The 23992-nt window shown below is 35.7% G+C and overlaps 1 protein-coding gene across 3 annotated transcripts in view; it reads left to right on the forward strand.

Moving 5' to 3' along the window:
- The window catches only part of KCNK2 (potassium two pore domain channel subfamily K member 2), a 235503-nt gene that overhangs the window by 171156 nt on the left and 40355 nt on the right, over nt 1-23992 (forward strand). For all 3 annotated transcript variants that reach the window (XM_005540842.4, XM_005540841.5, XM_005540843.5), the window contains exons 5-6: nt 1791-1977; nt 22484-22623. In XM_005540842.4, the coding sequence (XP_005540899.1) occupies nt 1791-1977; nt 22484-22623 (327 nt within the window). The remainder of the gene's footprint in view (nt 1-1790; nt 1978-22483; nt 22624-23992) is intronic.

The raw sequence follows: 23992 nt of genomic DNA on the forward strand, positions 1-23992 counted from the left end.
AATGTATCTACACAATGTAATTTGGTAGAACCAAAGGTGTAGTATACATGGAGATCTTCAAGTTGTATTATAGTCAACAAAAAAATGAAAATGCTTTTGTTAGAATTTTAAGTGAAAAATACTACTACTCTTAGGATTATAAGCTTGAGTTCTTGGAAGAAAATTATGGAAAAAGTAACTGTTCCTGTTAGAGGGTGGGATTATAAAGGATTTGGTACTTCTAGCACCACTATTGCAAATAAATTTTGTTCATTGTTTAGTAATGTTTATACTTTCACACAAAGTTCAACAAAATATTTATATTTAACTCTACTGATGAAATAAAATATGGAGTATTGTTTTCTCAATTTGGATTACAGCTCCAGTTTTAGCACTAGTCATGTTTCAGATTTAAGATCAAAGTTAGATCTCAAAAATTTTGTTCAACATTGTGTTGAAGTAGAATAACACATAGTTATTCCAAAATTGGAGTTTTATTCTTTTTTGTATTATACTTTTATTTAAAATAATTCTCTGTTTATATTAATCAAGAGGGCAGATTGGCGACATAAACATGGTAATGTTGAATTCTTCATTCATTCATTCAACAAATTGTTGAGTCCCTCATAGATGCTGGGTAATATTTTTTTATGTTGCATATACACCAGTGCATAAACAAACAAATTCCATGCCCTTATGATGATGACATTCCAGTGATCATAGTTCAGTGTTTGGTACCAAGCGTTATTCTATAATCTTTATAAACATGAACTCATTTAACTCTCACATGTAAGATGAGGATGGTTGACTAGAGGAATGTCTATGTACCCTTTCCATTCTGTGATTTCATAGGTCTTTAAAAATTCTCAAGTTCTAACATTCTGTGATTTTCATATGGTGTAGTTTGTGACCTATATTTTTTACAGTTAATAGGACTGATTCAGTCAGACTTAAAATGTATGGTAACTAACCTCAAATAGAAAGCTGGACATAAATTGTTATATATACCAACCTCATTTAATACATTACACTATTGAGTTTTTTTTTTTTTTTTTTTTTTGGAGAAGGAGATTTAAAAAATGGGTATTCTGATGACAGCTATGGCCTAGGGATATTGAAGACTTATCCTTACTTGCTGATCATATAGCTTTGTTAGTTATACAATTTAGTACCATAGAACAGAGAAACAATTCACCTGGTTCATGTTGGAATCTAACTGTGGAGGTTAAGCTGTTAGTATTATGCTATAATCAATTAAATTAATGATAGGAAAAAGTGATGGAAGTGACAGAAAAAAAAAACTTTATGAAATTAATGTTTATCAATGAACAATTATAAATACTTAATTCTTGTTTCAGTGTCTCCATTTTTATATGGTTCTGGATTGTATTTGGCGTGCAATCAGTTTTATGTATGACTATAGAATAGAAATATTTCTAAAGTATTTTAGGTAAACAAATAATGATGGAAATCTAAAATTGCATTCTCAGGGCAAATGTAATTTGCCTTTTCAAAAGAATTTTACCTGTTGTAAAGCTATGTGAGGATAAAGTAGCATCATTATTAGCATTGATTGATTTATTGATGATTCCTAATTTTCATATTTAAAGAAGTATAAAAGAAAATAAAATAACATGCTTACTTGCTAATTTGCTCATAATAGTGTATAGGTTAACTTTGCGGGTATGCAAATAATTTCTCTCTGTCTCTCTTTGTTTCTCTCTCTCTCTCCCCATACACATATGTGTGTGCATATATATATATATATATATACACACACACACACATACCCCTTTCTGTCTCATCCCTAGAAGTGGAATGTTAGTCAGACCAAGATTCGCATCATCTCAACAATCATATTTATACTGTTTGGCTGTGTACTCTTTGTGGCTCTGCCTGCGATCATATTCAAACACATAGAAGGCTGGAGTGCCCTGGACGCCATTTATTTTGTGGTTATCACTCTAACAACTATTGGATTTGGTGACTACGTTGCAGGTAAGCTTTTCCTGGCACCCATGTTAATCTTCTAACAGGGGTTTATTAGATAGATTTTTCACTTAGGTTTGTAACAAAACACAAGGGCTGGAAGAGTTTTCTAGGGCTGCCATACCCAAGTACCATGAAGTGGGTGGCTTTAAACAAAGCAAATTCCTTGTCTCACAAAAGTTGAAAATCAAGGTGCCAGCAGGGCCATGATCCCTCTGAGACTCAGTAGAATTTTTCTTAGCCTCTTCCTGATTTCTGGTAGAGGCCATCAGTCCTTGACCATTCTTGGCTTGCAGCTGTATCACTCCCATCTCTACCTCCTTCGACACATGTTTTTCTTCTTGTGTCTCTCTGTCTCTGCAGCCAAATTCCCTTCTGCTTATAAACATACCAGTCAAATTATATTATAGGCCCACCCTACCCAAGTATAACATAACCACATCTTACCTAATTACATTTACAAGAGCCTTCTATTATTTATTTATTTATTTATTTATTTATTTATTTATTTATTTTTGAGACAGAGTCTTGCTCTGTTACCCAGGCTGGAGTGCACTGGCATGATCTTGGCTCACTGCAACCTCTGTCTCGTGGGTTCGAGTGATTCTCCTGTCTCAGCCTCCTGAGTAGCTGGGATTACAGGCATGTGCCACCAGGCCCAGCTAATTTATGTATTTTTAGGAGAGACAGGGTTTCACCATGTTGATCAGGCTGATCTTGAACTCCTGACCTTAGGTGCCTTGGCCTCTGAAAGTGCTGGGATTACAGGCACAAGCCACTACGCCCGGCCTAAGAATCTTATTTTCAAATAAGATTACATTCTGAGGTACTGGGGCTTAGGACTTCAACATATCTTGGAGTTCAGTGGCAAAGACAAATAGTGACTCTTTGACACTGGGGGTATACAGAAAGGTGGAGTTAAGTATTTATTTTTTATTTAATGAAGGGAATATAATCACTGGTTGTTCAGAATTTTATATTTCCACTCTAATTTTTGATACCAAATATCTGCCTCCGATTTCTTTTTTGTTTTGTTTAGCACATATTTTGACTTTTTTCTCAAATAATTTCAACTTTTATTTTAGATATAGTGGTACATGTGCATGCTTGTTACCTGGGTATATTGTGTGATGTTGAGGTTTGGGGTAAGATTGATCCCATCACCCAGGTACTGAGCTTAGTACCCAATAGTTAGTTTTTCAGCCCTTGCCCCCTTCCCTCCCTTCCCACTTTAGTGGTCCCCAGTGTCTGTTATTGCCATCTTTATGTCCATGCCATTGTTTAGCTCCCACTTATAAGTGAGAACATAGGGTATTTGGTTTTCTGTTCTTGCATTAATTCACTTAGGATAATGGTCTCCAGCTGCATCCATGTCACTGCAAAGGACATGGTTTTATTCTCCTTTATGACTGTGAAGTATTCCATGGTGTGTATATACCACATTTTCTTTACCTAATCCACCATTGATGGACACTTGGATTGATTCCATGCCTGACTGTCGTGAATAGTGCTGTGATAAACATATGTGTGTATGTGACTTTTTGTTAGAAAGATTTCTTTTCCTTTGCATATATAGCCAGTAATGGGATTGCTGTGCTGAATGGTGGTACTGTTTTAAATTCTTTGAGAAGTCTCCAAACTGATTTCCACAGAGGCTGAACTATTTTCATTCCCACTGTCAGTGTGTAAGCATTTCCTTTTCTCCACAACCTTACCAGCATTATTATTTTTTTACTTTTTAATAATAGTTATTCTGACTGGTATGTGATGAGATCTTATTGTGGTTTTGATTTTCAATTCTCTGATTATTAGTGATGTGGGGCATTTTTTTTTTTGTATGTTTGTTAGCAACTTGTATGTCTTCTTTTGGGAAGTGTCTGTTCATGTCCTTTGCCCACTTTTTTTTTTTTTAAACTTTTATTTTAAGTTCAAGGGTATATGTGCAGGATGTGAAGGTTTGTTATGTAGGTAAATGTGTGCCATGGTGATTTGCTGCTCAGAATCTATTAGCTATTCTTAAGCCCAGCATCTATTAGCTCTTCTTCCTGTTGCTTTCCTACCCCTGCTCCCCTGACAGACCCCAGTGTGTGTTGTTCTCCCAATGTGCCCATGCGTTCTCATCGATCAGCTCCTACTTATAAGTGAGAGTATGTGGTGTTTGGTTTTCTGTTCTTGTGTTAGTTTGCTGAGGATAATGGCTTCCAGTTCCATCCATGTCCCTGTAAAAGACATCATCCCATTTTTATGGCTTCATAGTATTCCATGGTACATATGTACCAGGTTTTCTTTATCTAGTCTATCATCAGTGGGCATTTGGGTTGATTTCATGTCTTTGCTATTGTGAATAGTGCCGCAATGAATGTACGTGTGCATGTATCTTTATAATAGAATGATTTGTATTCCTTTGTGTATATACCCAGTAACGGGATTGCTGGGTCCAGTGGTATTTCTGGTTCTAGGTCTTTGAAGAATCATCACACTGTATTCTACAATGGTTGAACTAACTTACATTTCCACCAACAGTGTAAAAGCCTTTTTATTTCTCCACAGCCTCACCAGCATCTGTTGTTTCTTATAATTTTAATAATAGCCATTCTGATTGGTGTGAGATGGTATCTCATTCTGGTTTTGATTTGCATTTCTCTAATGATCATTGACATTGAGTTTTTTTTCATATGTTTCTTGGCCACATGAATGTCTTCTTTTGAGAAGTGTCTGTTCATGTCCTTTGCCCACTTTTTAGTGCTTTGCCCACTTTTTAATCGTATTGTTTTTTGCTTGTTTATTTGTTTAAATTCCTTTAAGATTCTGGATGTTAGACCTTTATCAGATGCATAGGTTATCATTATTTTCTCCAATTCTATAGGTTGTCTGTTTACTCTGTTGATAGTTTCTTTTGCTGTGCAGAAACACTTTAGTTTAATTAGGTCCTATTTGTCAATTTTTGTTTTAGTTGAAATTGCTTTTGAGGACATAGTCACAAATTCTTTCCTAAGGCTGATGTCCAGAGTAGTGTTTCCTAGATTTTATTCTAAGATTCTCATAGTTTGAGGTCTTACATTTAAATATTTAATCCATCTTGAGTTAATTTTTTATATGGTGAAAGTTAGGGGTCCAGTTTCATCCTTCTTTATATGCTAGCCTGCTATCCCAGCACCATTTATTGAATAGGGAATCCTTTCTTCACTGCTAATTTTTATTGACTTTGTCAAACATTACATGACTGTAGGTGTGCAGTTTTATTTCTAGGTTCTCTATTCTGCTCCACTGGCCTATATATTTGTTTTTGTAGCAGTTCCATGCTGTTTTGGTTACTGTACCCTTGTAGTATTGTTTGAAGTTGAGTAATGTGATGCCTCCAGCTTTTTTTTTTTTTTTTTTTTTTTTTTGCTTAGGATTACTTTGACCGTTCAGGCTCCTTTTTGGTTCTATATGAATTTTAGAAGGGCTTTTTATAGCTCTGTGAAAAAGGATATTGGTAGCTTAATAGAAATAGCATTGAGTCTATAGATTGCTTTGGACAGTATGTCCTTTTAAGAATATTGATTCTTTCAATCCATGAACATGGAATATTTCTCTATTTTTTGTGTTACCTATGATTTCTTTAAGCAGTGTTATGTGGTTCTTGTAGAGATCTTTCACATCCTTGGTTAGATGTATTCCTGTTTTTTGTTGTGTGTGTGTGTGTGTGGCTATTATAAATGTAATTGTGTCCTTAATTTGACTCTGATATTGAATGTTACTGGTGTATAAAAATGCTACTGATTTTTGTACATTGATTTTGTATCCTCAGATGTTACTGAATTCGTTTATTACAGGAACCTTTAGGCAAAATTTTTAAGGTTTTCTAAGTATCGAGTCATATTGTTAGTGAAGAAAGATAGTTTGACTTCTCCTTTTCCTATTTGGGAGGTTTTTTTGGTTTTTGTTTGTTTGTTTGTTTGTTTGCCTGATTGCTCTGGCATGGACTCCCAGTGTATGTTGAATAGGAGTGGTGAGAGTGGGCATCCTTACCTTCTTTCTCTTTTCAAGGGGAATGCTTCCAGCTTTTGTCCATTCAGTATGCTGTTGACTGTGGGTTTTCCATAGATGGCTCTTATTATTTTGACATATGTTTGTTCAATGCCTAATTTCTTGGGGATTTTTATCAGGAAGGGATGTTATATTTTATTAAAAGCTTTTTCCACATCTATTGAGATGATCATATGGTTCTTGCTTTTAATTCTTTTTATATGGTGAATCACATTTATTGATTTGTGTATGGTGAGCCAACCTTGCATTCTAAAATGAAGTCTACCTGATCATGGTGAACTATTTGATGTGCTGTTGGACTCCGTTTGTTGAAGATTTTTGCATCTACATTCATCAAGGATAATGGTCTATGGTTTTTCTTGTTATTGTGTCTTTTGCCATATTTTGTTATCAAAGCGATGCTCACTTCATAGAATGAGTTAGGGAGGAGTCCCTCCTCTTCAATTTTTTGGAAATAGTTTTAGTAGGATTTGTACCAGCCCTTCTTTGTACATCTGGTAGAATCTGAATGTGAATTAACCTAGTCCAGGGATTCCTTTGGTTGGTAGATTTTTTTTATTACCGATTCCATTTTGGAAGTCAATATTGGTCTGTTCAGGGTTTTAATTTCTTCCTGATTCAATCTTGGGAGATTGTGTGTTTAGAGGAATTTATTTATTTCCTCTATATTTTTTAATTTGCTTGCATAGAAATGTTCCTGATAGTCTCTGAGAATCTTTTGTACTTCTGTGGGACCAGTTGTAATGTCACCTTTGCCATTTCTGATTGTGCTTATTTGGATCTTCTCTCTTTTTTTACTTTGTTAATCTAGCTAGCTGTCTATTGATCTTGCTTATCCTTTCAAATAACCAACTTTTGATTTTGTTTATTATTTGCATGGATTTTTGAGTCTCAATTTCTTTCAGTTTTGCTCGATTTTATTATTTTATTTTTTCTGTTCTAATTTTAGTCACTTCTGCTAGCTTTGGAGTTAGCTTCTTCTTGTTTGTCTAGTTTCTTTAGGTGTGATGTTAGATCTTTAATTTGAGATCTTTCTAACTTTTTGAGGTAGGCATTAGGCAATATAAACTTGCCTCTTAACACTGCTTTTGCTGTATCACAGAGATTTTGTTATATTGGTGTTTCTGTTTTCATTTATCTCAAAGAATTTTTTAAATTTCTAGTTTAATTTTCTTGTTTACTCAACATTCATTCAGGAGCAAGTTGTTTAATTTCTGTATAATTGTGTGGTTTTGAGAAAGTTTCTTGGTATTGACTGTTATTCCACTGTAGTCTGAGAGTGTGGTTGGTATGCTTTTAATTTTTTTAAATTTATTGAGATTTTCTTTATAGCTAAGCATATGGTTGATCTTGAAATATGTTGCGTGTGCAGATGAGAAAAATGTATATTCTGTGGTTGATGGATGGAGTATTCTGTAGATGTTCGTTAGGTCCACTTGGTCAAGTGTTGAATTTAAGTCCAGAATTTCTTAGTTTTCTGCCTTGATGATAATGCTGTCAGTGCAGTGTTAAGGTCCCTTACTCTTCTTATATGGCTAGCTGAGTCTTTTCATAGGTCTGGAAGTACCTGTTTTATGAATCTGGGTGGTTTAATGTTGGGTGCATAAATATTTAGGATAGTTAAGTCTTCTTGTTGAATCGAACCACTTATCATTATGTAATACTTTTGTGGACATATGTAATATGTCCTTTTTTATTGTTTTACTGTTGTTGGCTTAAAGTCTGTTTTATCTGATATAAAATAGTGACCTCTACTCTTTTTCATGTTCTGTTTGTGTGATAGATCTTTCTTCAACCCTTTCTTTGAACCTAAGGATGTCTTTATTTGTGAGATGGGTCTCTTGAAGTCAGTAGATGGATAGGTCTTGATTTATGTTTCCAACTTGTCTGTGCCTTTTAAGTGAGGGCATTTAGACCATATACATTCAAGGTTAATATTGATATGTTAGGTTTTGATCCAATTGTGAAGTTGTTAGTTGGTTGCTATGTAGTTTCTACTTTGTGGTTGCTTTATAGGCTCTGTGTGCTATATACTTAAGTGTGTTTTTGTGTTAGCAGGTATCATTTATTTTTTCCATGTTTAGAACTCCCTTAAGTATCTCCTGTAAGGTTAATGTAGTGGTAACAAATTCCCTTAATGCTTGCTTAGCTGGAAAAATATTTTATTTCTTCTTTGCTTCTGAAGAGTAGGTTGGTGGAACATAAAATTATTGATTGAAATTTCATTTCTTTAAAAATACTGAAAATAAGCCCCCAATATCTCCTGGCTTATCAGGTTTGTGCTGAGAAATCCACTATTAGTCTGATGGTGTTCTCTTTATATATGATTTGACTTTTGTTTGTAGCTGCCTTTAAGATCTTTTCTTTAGCATTGACCTCAGGCAGTCTGGTGACTATATGCCCTGGTGATGATGTTTGTTTTGTATAGTATCTCACAGGTGTTCTCTGGATTTCTTATATCTGAGTATCTACCTCTCTAGAAAGATTAGGGAAATATTATTGAATTGTTCCTTCAAATATGTTTTCCAGGTTGTTTTCCTTATCTCTGTCACTCTTGGGAATGCCAATAATTTGTAGATTTTGCCACTTTACATAATATTGTATTTCTGAAGGACTTTCTTTACTTCTTAAAATTTTTTTTCTTTATTTTTGTCTGACTGCGTTAGTTCAAAAGATTAGAGTTCAAGCTCTGAAATTCTTTCTTCTCATTGGTCCAGTCTGTTGATAGAGCTTTCAATTTTATTTTGAAATTCCTTAAGTGAGTTTTTCAATTTCAGAAGCTCTGATTGACTTATTTTAAAATGTTTATCTCTTACACTTCCTGGATTTCTTTAGAAGTTTCTTTGTGTTGATTTTCAACTGCGTACTGGCTTTTGTTAAGCTTCCTTGCAATCCATGCTTTGAATTCTTTATCTGTCATTTCTGAGTTTCCATTTTGGTTAGGGGTCATTACTAGCTAGCTATTGTGATCCTTTGATGGTGTCACTATATTCAGACTTTTTTCATGGTGCCAGAAGTCTTGCCCTGGTTCTTTCTCATCTGGAGACACTGCCAGTTCTAATGATTGTAATCAGTTTTATATGAATAGCATATTTTTATTTTTCTTTCTTCCCCTATAATATTACTATGTTCTTCTTTTCTTTCCTCCTCTCCCCTGCTTCTTATATAGGGTGTGACTGTAGAGAATGCTGGGCAGGGTATTTTGACTTTGCTTCTATAGCCCTATGTACTTCTGTCAGCAGGTTTTATCTTGAGCTATGCTCTCAACATACAAGCCAGTAGATGGCACTTATGGGTAAGAGCCAGCTGTGGCCAGTGAGGCTGGGTATGTACTTAATCCTTGTTTAATGAGAATATCTTTCTGTTGCATAAGGCAATGGGCTGATTTTTGGATTGCTCAGTGTTTTGAGCTCTCTGCTCAGGCCAGGGAAGGCCAAGATACACAGGGCTGGGCTTGGCAGGTTTGCTTACAGGTCCCTTGATGGCAGGTACAAGCACAGCACTGAGGGAGAATCCAGTGCATGGCCACTGAGTGTCCAGAAGTGTGCCTAAGCTTGGAGCTGGGGAACTCCTTGACCCCATGTTCTCTACCCAGGGATGGGGGAGATCTAAACTCCTAATCCAAGAGAGTAGTTGCTCCAGATGCCTGGAGATTTGAGCATGCAGCAGAGAGTGCCCCCCTGCACCAAGATCTCTGCAAAGGAGCGATGGGATGACTCAGGCTGCTGAACCAGGCAAACAGATGCTCTGAATGCCTGGAGATCTGCCTGGATGTGGAGCAGAGAGGGCCCCACTTCACCATGATCTATGCACAGGAAGGGCAGAGTTATTCAGGCTGCTGATCCAGGTGAGGAGGTATTCCAAATGCCTGGAGCTCTGCCTAGAGTTGGAACAGAGAGGGGTTTACTGCACAACAATCTATGTCCAGGAAGGGTTAGGCAGCTTAGGTTGCTGAGCCAGACAAGTGGGTGTTCTGAATGCATGGAGTTCTTCCTGGGGTTTCAGTGGAAAGGGCCCACTGCACCAAGTCTCAGGGGAGCATGCTGGGCACTCAGTAATGACACATACAGACTGGTTCCATGTCACCAATCTGCCCCTGCCTACAAGTGTCCTTGCCCAAGAGAAACTGCAGCAGCAGCAGCTCTCCCCACCCCACCCTACCCAGGCCTGTGCTGGAGGAGAGCACAATTCCAGCACCTACTGCTGAGGCACTTTCCACAGTTTTGGCTGTGGAAGCTCCTGCCCTACTCCAGAGCAAGCACTCCAGTTTCTGGCCCAAGACTAAAATCCTGTGTGGACATGCTACTAGGTCACCACAGAATTGCTGACTTTGTATTTGTCCAGATTAAAAATGGCCTCCTGCTGTCTGTTCCAGGTCTGGGAAAATGGTTGCAGCTTTTCCCAGTGTCTTTCCCTCACTGCATTTCCAAGATCTCCCCAAGTTAGTTCCAGGGCTTGGGAGAAATAACCTCTCTCCCTTGGCCTGAGTTGGTCGGATCCCAGTGGAAAGGGGAGTCACAGAGGAAGGCAATCTGCCTCTGTCACTCATGTTAATCAGCCAGATGCTGTCATGGGGGCTGTTTGCCCATGTTCTCCTCCCCAGGTTCTGGGTTTCCTTCATGATTCCAGTGAATTATCATTTTCCTTCTTGAATTAAAGCTTACAGAGTTGATCTTTATGCACTATCTTGCTATTTTCAAGTTGCTGAATCACACTAAAATCCATTAATCATTTTTTTCTGTCTTGGGGAAAAAATGAATTTATTATTATTTTTAGTGGCACAAGAATTCAGATTTAACTTATCTTTGCCCTTTCTACTTAGGCTCTTTTCTGCCTTAGTTTTAAAAACAGCTGCAAACTTCAGAAGAAGTTCTTGGCTACTTAAAACATTTTTTTCTCCAAGATATTTACCCACTTAATTTTCAATCTTAGGACAGCATTTTGTAACTTAACTTAAAGTAGGTCATGTAGACCTAAAGTGTCTACCTTTTTGTACTCACATTTAGAAAACTTTTCCTCTTCTATAATATATATGTTATTTCAACTGCCATTTGCTTTATTGCTGTATCTGTAAGGTCCTATGTGCCTATTAATTCAGTTCTCTCTTTCCCAACTATATTTCTCACTATTATTACTGTTCTAACTCCAATTTTAAATAAAATACAATAATGGTGGCAAAAGTAAATATACTAATCTATTATGGATCATTTTTACCAGCTACCATAAATCGAAACCATTCTCTTAAACAGTTCAGTTTGAAGTATTAAAAAACATGGTAAAAATTAGAGTAGGAATGTGTTATTAAAATTCTCAGAATAACCTCATTAGCCTAATTTAGTTTTAACAGAGTTTTATACTTTTTGGCTGTTTACTGTTCTTCCTTGACCCAAATTTCTTACTTAAATATTTTTAGAACAGAAAATGCTTTCTGAAGTTCTGTAAGATCTCAGAGAGGGCTAATATTTATCTGTTTCTGTTGATTTGTTAATTAAGGTTCAACTAGGCAAATCCCCTAATATCGATGAAGATGGGGACACTTTCATGAACAAAGCTTTGCTTTTGGTCAAAAATACAGTGTACACCTCTCTGTACACTGTAGATGTACCAAGGACATCTACAATGTAGTGTACCAGTGTACATCCTCTCTGGATGGGGACGCTGGGAAAGGGGGGTGCATCACTCTGCTGAAGATCTTTTCGTTTTATAATTAGCAGAATGTGGAAAGGAGAATTTCAGACATTTCTAACTCCATATGAGATAAGCTTGTGTCCTGAAATATTCATTTTTCTACCTCTTATTCAAGATGTATAATTGGCTTAAGTAGAAATGGAAAGTTTGTTAATACCGGAGAAAGTAAGACATAGTGATGATAACAAAACGTATGCTTGTGATGCATTAATCTTAGGCTGTCTTATCACTTTTTAAATGTAACTAACAAGGCCTTATAGCAACAGTGGAATATATAGGTATTATGTGACAGGTTTTATATTTTCAGGGCTCACATCATATTGTATGTGTTTGTATTATTAATCCATTCTCACGCTGTTAATAAAGACATAGCCGAGACTGGGTAATTTATAAAGGAAGGAGGTTTAATAGACTCATAGTTCAGTATGATTGGGGAGGCCTCAGGAAACTTACAATCATAGCAGAAGGGGAAGCAAACATGTCCTTCTTCACATAGTAACAGGGAGAAGAAGAATGAGAACCAAGTGAAGGGGGAAACCCCTTATAAAACCACTAGATTTCATGAGAACTTACTCACTATCATGAGAATTGCATGGGGGAAACTACTCCTATGATTCAATTACCTCCCACAGGGTCCCTCTCATGACACATAGGGATTATGGGAACTATATTTCAAGATAAGATTTGGATGGAAACACAGCCCAAACCGTATCAATGTTATTTTAAACAACTAACAGTGTCAATTCAGTATGTAGCCCAAAAGATCTAAGACCAAAAAAATACAAAAAATATAAATAAAAATGAATGTGGGTAGAGTCCTAAACAATATTATATTTGTGACCATTGTATAAACCAGTTTAGGAAAAAAAATGTTTTTCTTTATGGTTTTGTAGAAGATGAAAAATTCAGAGAGTCATGGCATAGTATCATAGAATAGGAGAGTGATAGCTGTGTGCCAGTAAGAATAATCAAATAAACAACTTTATTTTTATTAGCTTTTATTATATTGTTACCCATCTTCAAATCTGTAACTTTTATTTTTATTTGACAGAGGAAATAATACAAACTTGTAGAAATATACGTTGTTTATAATTAGCATAAGAATTTGATGTGATTAATATGACAGATGCTGAGTAAGATAAATTGACACTAGTTTTGCTGATTCATCACTCTCTCCTTAACTTAAATATTTTTGTTGCTGTGTTGGTCTTTGTGAAGCTATGATACCCTGTTGCTAGTACTGTCATCTTTACACTCCAGGTCCTTGTGTCCAGGGAGTATTTTTGGAATGAGAATGTGGATTGGGGGGCAGATGTGGCAACGGCTGGGTAGCAGATGTGTGCCCTTTGCAAGAGTCTTTGGAAAAAACAGAAATTGTGAATTTCTTTTAAAGGATCTTGGAAAAGAATTGCCACATATAGTCCAATAGAGTACACAAAATTGGACTTTGCTTCTGGGTACCTTATGACTATAAAATTAGCTATTGAGTTCCCCATCTGGGAAATATCAATTATTTACTGTTTAGAACTTTCCCTCTTGCTATTAGATGTACTAAAGACAGTGTTCTCACTTAATTTTGCTATTTTGCCAGGGAAAAGCAAGAGGAATTGCTCTAGCTTGAACCTCTTCATCTTTCTATTGGGCTATAAATCTCATAAGGAAACAAAAATGTCCCTTCCATAATGCACACTTAATATTTGATGTCAGTCTGCAAAACCTGCAAAATTTGCTCTGAGGAGGATCAGGGTTAGGTTACATTGTTATATTGAACTTTTCTGAAGGCAACTTAAAGAATGTATTCTTCAAACTGTGGTGTTATTAAAGGAAAAGAAGTATATTTTGGAAAGTGATTTATAAGTGTTTAGGATACAAATTGTAATAGATCTGTATTTCTTAACATTAGTATAATTATTAGAAGCATCTTAAGAACAAGTGATGATGGGGTGGTTTAGACCAGAACTCTGAAATAGTGCTTGCCCCCAAGGAATGAGCAAGAAAAGTAGATTTTCTGCAATAAGAGAACATGACGATTAGGCTGGGTATGGTGGCAAAATGGCAGCACTTGAGAGGCCGAGGCAGGAAGATCACCAGGCCAGAAGTTCAAGACCAACCTGGGCAACATAGTGAGACTCCTGTCTCTACAAAAACTTTTTAAAATTTGGTGCACATAGTGGCATGCACCTGTAATCCTAGCTATTTGGGAGGCTGAGGTGGGAGGATCACTTGTGTTATCTCAGGAGGCTGCAGTGAGCTATGAACATGCTACTGCACTCCATCCTGGGCAACAGGGCAAGACCCCATCTTGAAAAAAAAAGAAAATATGAAAACTCCTATTTCTATGTATTTCTAAATCTCACTACTTCTTTACTTATTAAATATCATAATATTTATGATATAATATAGTAGAGCATAATACATTTCTAATTCATAAATAATGTGCAATACTTTGCCGTTTATCACTGTGGGTGATGAATCAAAGGCATTTAGAGACCACTGGTGCAGATAAACAGGCAGTGCTCAGGTGTCTCTGTGTATGTGGCTGAATGTAGGAATTCAGTGTTTAGTACTTTCTCTACAGGAAGAGATCTCCCAGAAAATTTTAACTTCATATTTATTTATGTAGAGAACGTGTTTTAGTGACTGGTTGCCTTAGTGATTGGTATCTGTCTGCTCCTTCCTGATGGCGCTTTCTGTTCTCTCTCAGTGCTCAGGGTTCTGGGGCTAAAAAGGACTTGGGAGGTCACAGAATCTGTAGACACTTTTATTTGTCATATGAGTAAGCAGATCCCTGTTGCTAAGAGTAGCAAGTGCAGAGTAATTTTTCCTAAAAGGTGAGAAGAGAGAAAGGAAATTATTTTGCAAAGTGTTATTTACTTAATTTTATTTTATCTTTTTATTTTTATTTGCTGAGACAGAGTCTCACTCTGTAGCCCAGGCTGGAGTACAGTGGCGTGGTTGTGCCTCACTGCAGCCTCGACATTCTGGGCTCAAGAAATTCTCTTGCCTCAGCCTCCCAAGTTGCTGGGACCACAAGCACATGCCACCATACCAAGCTAATTTTGTGTATTTTTTGTAGAGATGGGGTCTCTCCTTGTTGCCCATGCTGGTCTTGAACTCCTGGGCTCAAGCAAACTTTCTGCCTTGGCCCCCCAAATTGCTGGGATTTTAAAATCATCAGTAATGATGTATAATCAAATTTGTAGAGATAAGTTAAAGTTAATGGCAAAATTGTATGTGAGAATTAGTGTTGATTTCCTATGTTCTGTTTCCTAATTTTTGTCATTTGATTTTTCATTTGACTGGAAGTCTGGGGTGATAAGTTGTTAAGTCATGCTTGCTAGCTAAATAAGCTTTTCTCTTTGTTCATTAAAATCTAAGAAGTCTTATTAATTATATGGTAATGTATGAACGCTTGCTTTTTTACAACTTGTCTTCTTTTACAAAGGCCCAAGACTTAAAAAAACAAACAAAAAAAACAAAAAACAAAAACCATAAAGTGGTGATTCTTCAAAATTAGAGAAAAGTGAAATAATTACCCAACCTAACACAATTAAAAATTCCTTTTCAAGGCTGGTAGCTCCTTTAATATAAACCCTTAGGGTCTATACCTTAAAGGGGTCATACAAGCCAGTGAATTCATTTCCATAGCTTGTTTAGGAGCTGCCCAGTGAAGTCCTTAAAAAACACTCCTTTTCAGAATTAGTTAAGCCCAGGAATTCGAGGTTGCAGTGAACTATTATTGCGCTACTGCTGTCTAGCCTGGGTGACAGAGCAAGACCCTGTCTGAATTTTTTTTTTTTCTTTTTAAATAGGAAACAAAGAAAAAAAAATACTCCTTTCCATAAACCTGAGGTAATATTTTGTAAGGGTAATGTGAAAGAGTGAAAAAGCCAGAGAAGAATTTATAGTTTCACAAAGCAGTGTCCTCACATTACCTAGTTTTCTAATAAAATCCAAAAGTTCTAGGCAAAAATCCAGATGTTCTAAGAAATCCTCATGGTTAATATTATGAAAACACATATTCCATCTGAGCATGAATTTATTTAACCATCCAAATACATCATCATGGAATTCTGATCAGTGAAATTTAGTATATTTGGTTAAATAATGAAATTTTCTTCATCACACATGTAGTTTTGAATGCTTACTAGGTCAGCCAGGCTTCATGCTTAGTACCTGGTGCTCCCTCATATAGAGGTATAATACAATTTGGGACTTTCCCAGGTAAAATTTTTCCTCTTCTGGCATATTTACCTTTACTACATTTTTATAGTTTTTCACAGTGTTGTAATCATTTGCCATCATATTCTTTACTCAGGAAGCACATATTTGTATGTCTCATATTAAGGACTCAGTTTTCTTGGAATTACATTTTCAAAGTCATTATTGGAAATGTAATATTTAGTAACCAAACTGTTTGCTTTCCTGTATAACTGAAATTATAACTCATTCAGTGGAGTGCTCAGAGCTTGCTCAATTTAAGAGAATTTTATCATGAAAACATAAATATCTTTTAAAACCATGGCATGTTTCTCCTTGCAACCCTCAAGCAGTTAGTTCAAATAGAGACCCTCTAGAAAACTGCACCTTGTGTTGACTGAGAGTTTTGCAACCATGTCAAAGGCCAGGTGTTAAAACTGCTATTGTTGAGCTGATAACTGAGTAGAAATTTGCCAGGAATTTAACAGGTAACAAGGAAAGTACCTGAGAAAGAGTGAGATCTGTTGAAGAGCAGTCATTACCACCATCACAATGGCTCCGAAAATTTGCTTTGTTTGGAAAAGGCGGGTTTGTGTGACTGCTAGGGAGATGTTTTATATTCATTGATCATTTGTTTGTTTAGGTGTTTAATGGACACATATTGTATATCAGATACAGTGTTTAGCACTTAGTGGCAATAATTGTTCTAGTTCCTGTTCCTGTGAGATGGAATGTGTGAAATCCAGGAGCAACAATTACATAGGGAATCTTTTTCTCTTCCTGGTATTTGCTCTGTTTTATTATTCAGGAAAATTCTGTAAAGGGTTTAGTCACTCCCTGGTTTAACTCGTGACTCTCAGAGAACTCACAACAGAAATAATGGCCATCTGCATGATTAAATAAGTGGAATTTGACCCAAATGGTTCAGAAGTCTTAGGGACTGTGAACAAACCAAAAAGTTCCTTAACTTTTAGGGTTCAGAATGGATATATAGAAGTATTGTAAAAACATGTGGAGAAAATATCGAGGAGAAAAGTATTCAGTACTGGATAATTACAGCTTCGTGGGGCAGGAAGTAAATTGTACTACATTCCGTGAAAAATATTTCAAATTGTTCTAGATTGAGATTTAAAGACAATTTCTAAGAATAGCAATTCGGTATATGTATATACTGTTCCATCTTTGTAAACGATGAGTGAGTGATGTTGTGTGTTGGTTTTTCTTTCTTTATGATCATCAGACTGCTGTTCTTTTCATGGCAGTCTTCCCAGTTTAAGAACAAGTACCTAGAGGGACATGGACAACTTCTCGAATGTTGAAATTTCAAATCCCCAAATACAAGTTCAAATATCACCTTTGTTGGCATTCTGGTTTTCTGACTTAATGGCATATGAAAAGTTTGGTTTAGTAGGTAAGCTATTGTTTAATACTGAAGTCATATTTCCATTTGTTAAAAAGAAAATAGGATTTATAACATTATTAAAAGGGGTTCTGAGTCCTTAAAGCAGTGAGAAACACCTTATTTAGTTAAATTACTTAACAACAAAATAAGATATACTAAAACAGAAATTAAGATTTTCCCTCCTTCATATTAAGACGGGATAGCTTTAATTAATAAAAGTAAAGTCAAACAAACCCCACAAAATTAAAATCCATGTTTGATATTTAAGCTAAAATAATTATAGGCCGGTTTAAAGGAATGACCCCCATTTTCTTTATAATGGAGTTATTTATCTATGTTTATATTCTATAACAGATATGCCATTTTAGAAAATCAGAAGAGGTGTATGGAACTGATAACCTTAGTCTGGAGTGGCTTGGTTATTCTTTAAAACCAGGATATATCTTTTTTTTCTTTACAAATACTTTGTGATTCAGAAAGAATATCACAGAGAAAAAAAATTATATTTAAGAGATAGGGATGTTGTATGCCCAAGTTCTTTAGCACGAAAAAGGGCCGATGGCTGGGAGCTGCTGGAGAGAGGACAGAGCAAGGTAAGGAGGCCCTTGGTGGAATGGTGCTTGTCTTCAGACCCACATGGTTTCTAGGTGAGAACCTTGAGAAGAGGCATGCCTTGTCCAATTTAGTGTTTCCTGCCTTAGCAAAGTACTTCCCAGGCAGTATGAGCAAAACAGGTTGGTGGATAAATGATAAGAAGGACAGTAGCTGACATCATAGATGACATGGACCATTGGGTTCAATGAAGGAGCCTGTGTTTTGGAGCTATTCAGACACCTGTGTTGAACTCTAGCTCTGCTACCCCTTTCTTGAGTGACCTGCCATATGTTATTTTCTCTGCTGATATTATGACATCTCTATTTTAAGGTGGGATACTTACTGTTGGGATTTCAAGGAGCTGGTACAAACTGGTCTTTCATTCCTGAGTTCCAAACAGACCATGAGAGTGATGGCAATTGGATCATCAGCTTTATTGATGCAAAAGGAAGCTGGCAATGTGACTTAATTCTGTGGCCACATGGTCTTACTAATAGCCCTGCCCTAAGTCAATGGAAGTGTGAAGCATGAGAATGCAACTCCCCTCAACACCTACCCACAGGGTGTTAGGATGAAATGATTTCATTTATGGAGGTAATCAGTAAGTCTTCCTTTTCATCCCACTCTTCAAATCTGATTTTGAATATTCTGTAAATCAGTGGAAATGAGCATATTAACTAGGTTGGGCAGGGTTTACAGGGCCAATTTTTTTTTTTTTAAGTCTTCTAGGGGCCTTTGTGGCAGCTCACGCCTATAATCCCAGTACTTTGGGAGGTCAAGGCAGGCAAATCACTTGAGGTTAGGAGTTTGAGACCAGCTTTGCCAACATGGTGAAACCCTGTCTCTACTAAAAATACAAAAAATCAGCCAGGTGTGGTGGCAAGTGCCTGTATTCCCAGCTCCTCGGGAAGCTGAGGCAGGAGAATTGCTTGAATCCAGGGGGTGGAAGTTGCAGTGAACCGAAATGCACCACTGCACTCTTGTCTGGGTGACAGACTGAGACTGCATCTCAAAAAAAAAAAAAAAAAAAAAAGGCCTTCCACGAGATGCCTGCCATGGCCTCATGGGTTGTTCTGTCGCCTAATCAATGATTCTTTGGAGCCATCTAGGGCTTTCTTAGTGCTGAGTAGAGGGACTGTTTCCAGCAAATGTTTAGGAAACCTGCTTTGTGGAGACAATGGTTCCCTAGCAATAATACCAGCCTGAACTTTCCTGAGCTATATTTTTTGTAGTTTAATCTACTAGATTGGATTAGGCTCTGACTGAGTTACTCACACAAGCATTAAGGACAAGAGATCTAGAGAGAGATCGCACCATCTAAAAGAAGCTGTCATATATCATATAAGAATGTCAGGATGAGTAGACTTATTTTAACTACTTGGAAAAGTTTATAAGATTCCCAAAACCTTTATACCTCCACACCTCTTTGTTATTTTTATTACCAACTGTATACTGTCCTATTATGGTTAGCCAGAAAGTTCTTAAAATGGAAAGGATTTATGTGCATGTTTTTAGTGACAATAAAGAAAAAAAGAAAAGCAGTGGAGTGAATATTTCTGCCAGGTCAGTGGGGGACCTAGGAGGGGAGGGTAGGCTGTAGCATCTTGTAGGCGGCATCTCAGAAGTCTGTGGAAAGAGCAAAAACAGAGCGTGGGAGACAGGGGCAGGAGCCCTGTCAATAATAAGTCAATAACAGAAATTACCCTAGGTTTTCTTAGTATGCCAGAGACAAATGAGTAGGTTTCCTGAATATAGCTAGATTGAAATTAATGCTTGTAAAAGTCAAGAAGTTTTTTAAAAAGTATTTCCTAATTTATTCCTAATTTAAAAATAAAACAATTTTTCTTAGCAAGTTATCCTGACATCACAGATATGTTAATTTGGATAAGATTCTTAGATGAAATGAATTGATTAACGTGAAAATTAATTCATGAATCTTAGATATCAGCAAGTGAGTAGGATTTGGAAGTTGTTTGACAATATTTCGTATATATAGTATTGGTTTTTCCTAAATCATCTGACTGCCAGTATTTCATCTTGAGAATGGCAATTTAAAAAGGAAAAAACATTTTTTCCCCTGGGCTTAGACTCCACTAAAACTTGTGGGTTGAACATTTTACCCAAATATAGACCTTTTAGTGATTAAGCTAATTTACTCTTTTCAAACTGTGACATCCTGTTTATAAGAAAGAAGACTTATAAAAAGTAATCTGATCATGAACTAACTCTTCTAAAGTCAACATCTTGGTGAACTTATGTGTTAAATGAGTCACAAATATTTGGATGAAAATTTTTTCTGGTTTTGAAAGAGAAAGTACTTGGGAAAAAATGTCATTTTGGTTTCATTGAAATGGAAACATTTGAAAAAATGAAATTCACTGGTGAGCCTATCATGTAACAGGTTTACACACATATTTCTTAAGTCAGTTCTGTGAAGTTTTAGAGCTGTATCCTCCATGGGCCAACTCTTAACCATCATGAGATGCATTTATAATTATTCCCAGAAATGAGTTTTTAATGTTGCACAAAGTAAAATTTTTATAATATTTGAAAATAATATTATTCACTTTGTAAAATGTATTTGTAAAATTACTTTTGTCCCAAAAGAAAGCTGAACGATGCCTATTCAATTTATTTACCTGACAGAAAAATGCTGTCTTTTTATTGACCCTTTATTATTTGAAAATGTCATCATGAGCAACTTACAATTTAATTTCTCTACAATAATGTTATACTCAGTATTTTATACTTGATTTTAATATATACTTGCAATTTATACTTGATTTTTAATATATACCTGCAACTTATTAGCAAAATTTAATTTCTCTACAATAATGTTATATTCAGTATTTTATACTTGATCTTTGATATACTTGCAATTTACTGGCTGAATTTTTGTGAATTGAGCAAATCCATGCTCTTTTAAGCACCTCCAGTCTCTATGCTGTTGGTCCTAAAATCCTTATCTTCTGCCCTGTTCTATTAAGTGTTAGATTTGCATTTTAAGGATCTTTTTGGTTATTACCTCAAGCACTACAAACCTGTCAGTTCTCAGTTTTAATTACCTTTTTTTAAAAAAGTCAATCTTTCTTCCCCCATTCAGTTACAATATCACCAAAGACCACACTGTGGGTCTTTGGTCATCAGAGAGCTCTTCCTCTCACTTATCACAAGTAACTGGCCATCAGTCCTTGATAATTCGGCCTGTAAAATGACTCTTCTTGCCATCTCTGCCCTAACTCAGACACAATAATTTCTTAGCTAATTCAGAACAAAAGCTTCTCATGGGGCTTCCCTGTCAATTCGTTCTTCTCTGCCACTGGATCTTTCTGTGGAGATAGTCAAATATGAATATATAGGACTTGTCTCCCTAGAGATTTTACTTATTCTCCATTGAGTTAAGATGAAATCTTTACAATCTGATACAGCCTACTTTTTCTAGATTTCTCTCTTGTACTTATCTGCTCTTTGGTCAAATACATGTGGAGATTTATCCATGACTAAAAGTCATTTGACTATACTATATATTTTCCACACTGTGCTATTCCAAGTTTTGATCCTCATTACTTAAGACTCACTTTCCCATTCTTACTTTCCTTCTTCCAGAAGTAAAAATCATTTCTTCTATGTCCTCTCATAGTGCTTTTGTATTCTCTTTGCCATCATGCAATATACCCCATTAAGGTTAACTATCTATATGAGGATTTCTTGATCTAAATTATGAATTTTTCAAGAGAGGTATTTGATTTCTTATTTGTGAAAATAAAAACAGTTTCACTGTTGGGACTTAATAAATGCCCCCATATTAATGGGGTACTGAACAAAAGGTGTGTTGAAATGAACCCAGATTCTCATAGGTATAGGTATTGTTCCAAGTGGATGGAGAAGTTCTTCAAGGATTAGAGTAAAAAAAAAAAAAAAAAGAGCCTTGCCAATTTTTTTTTCTTGAGAGCTATGGTTTTATTTTATGACAGTCATGGGAATTTCTCAGAAAACTCAGAGAGTGATGAATGGTAGTATTACCTGCAAATTTCTATTTGTTCTCATTCGAACCATCAAGTCATTGTCTCTGGCATTTGTTAGTGATTCATTGTACTGATGACTTTAAAATATGAACCATCGCTAGAGTTGTTCACTTGCTGTTCAGTTTGGCATTAAGTTGATTAGCTAGCATGTATTTATTGACAATGAGGTAAATATGCTAAGTTAAATGCACACCAACAAAAGTATAATCGCTATCTTCTATTTGTTAAAATAGAGGTGGAAAAAGAAACTTAGTACACATAGAATAATTAAGTACAAGACTGAGATAGATTATATAAATGTAAATAAAACATGAAGCAAGGAAAAATCATGATGATCTGAAGAAGCAATGAAAGGTTTCATTAAGAAAAACTTAACTTGTTCTTGAAAAATAGGTAAGAATTACTTGAATGAAAATCAGAAATTCAAAATGAAGAAAATAATATAAGTCCATTGACAAGAATACTAGATTTCTATGTTTTGCAAACCAAAATTTAGTTAGTAATTTTAGCAATACCTAGATTGTTTACTTTTAAGAATATGAAGTTATTTTGTTCTACTTTGTTTTGTCTCCAGGTGGATCCGATATTGAATATCTGGACTTCTATAAGCCTGTCGTGTGGTTCTGGATCCTTGTAGGGCTTGCTTACTTTGCTGCTGTCCTGAGCATGATTGGAGATTGGCTCCGAGTGATATCTAAAAAGACAAAAGAAGAGGTGAGAATTAAGAAGTGTGCAAAAACACTTCTATTTAGTTAATTCAATAAAGATTATTTTAAATTATGTTTACGTTTACATTTAAAATATTTAAACATTTTAAAATGTTAATATTTTCTGTTTGGCATGAATTTGCTATATGAGACTATGAGCGAATATATGAGTTGTATTATTCACTTAGAAAATGTTTCTATGCCAATTGCTGTCTCAGAACTGAGGGCAATCTCTAATGAAAAAGGATGTAACTAAAAACATTTTCTTTGTTATTTCTTTTTCTTTTGTTTTCTTTCTTGTGTTCTCAAGGGCACAAAATAAATTTTATTCTGTAAAGAAAAAATAATAGAAAATATTTGTATCAAGAAATCAGGAGCATGAAATAGTGAATGTTTTAAATAGTGTGGAAGGTTTTTTACCTTTAACTTATTTTATTTTTCTTATGTCTATATAAATTTGTACATACACATGTATATATATTGCAAAGCTATATGAATTTTGGCTGTTTTCCCTGTGTATAGATTTTAACAATTTTAAAAGTTGTCAATTTACTTATCTTGTACAACTATACTTATAGAAGTGAACATTAGAATTTTGACCCATGAAATTTTGGAAAATTTGAAATTTGAATATTGATTTTGAAATTCTATTGTTTGGAAATTAAATTTTGATTTCATATTTACATATCCAGGATCACTATTAGTTTGAATGTGACGGGGTAATGTTTAATTATGAAATGTGTATTTCTTGCTTCTGAGTCTTAGTCAACTTTGCTAATTGTTTCAAAGAACAACAAATCTGTAAAACCTGTCCCTATAGTACCTATTGCCTTCCTTTAACTATCCATTCCTAGGCCACAGATATCAGTGTCAGACTCTTTGATGGCTACAAGCGTGAATTCTTTAAGCATACACCCAAAAGAAATAGAATAAGATAGAAACTGATGAAATTAACTTCCCTTTACAAATGTTTTCTTTGAAAATTATGATGTAATTGTTTTGTTTTGTTTTGTTTTGTTTTTGAGACGAAGTCTCTCTTTGTTGTCCAGGCTGGAGTGCAGTGATATGATCTAAGCTCACTGCAACCTCTGCCTCCCAGGTTCAAGTGATTCTCCCACCTCAGCCTCCTAAGTGTCTGGGACTACAGGCTCGCACTACCGTGCCTAGCTATTTTTTTTTTTTTTTTGTATTTTTAGTAAAGACAGGGTTTCATCATGTTGGCCAGGCCGGTCTAGAACTCCTGACCTTCAAGTGATCTGCCTGCCTCTGCCTCCCAAAGTGCCAGGACTGCAGGCATGAACCACCATGCCAGGCCAAGTCATATAATTTTTTATTCATACACAAGGTGCCTATGTGAACTAGCAAGAATGTAAATT

Source organism: Macaca fascicularis, chromosome 1, assembly GCF_037993035.2.
Source record: "Macaca fascicularis isolate 582-1 chromosome 1, T2T-MFA8v1.1".
Classification (NCBI taxonomy): Eukaryota; Metazoa; Chordata; class Mammalia; order Primates; family Cercopithecidae; genus Macaca; species Macaca fascicularis.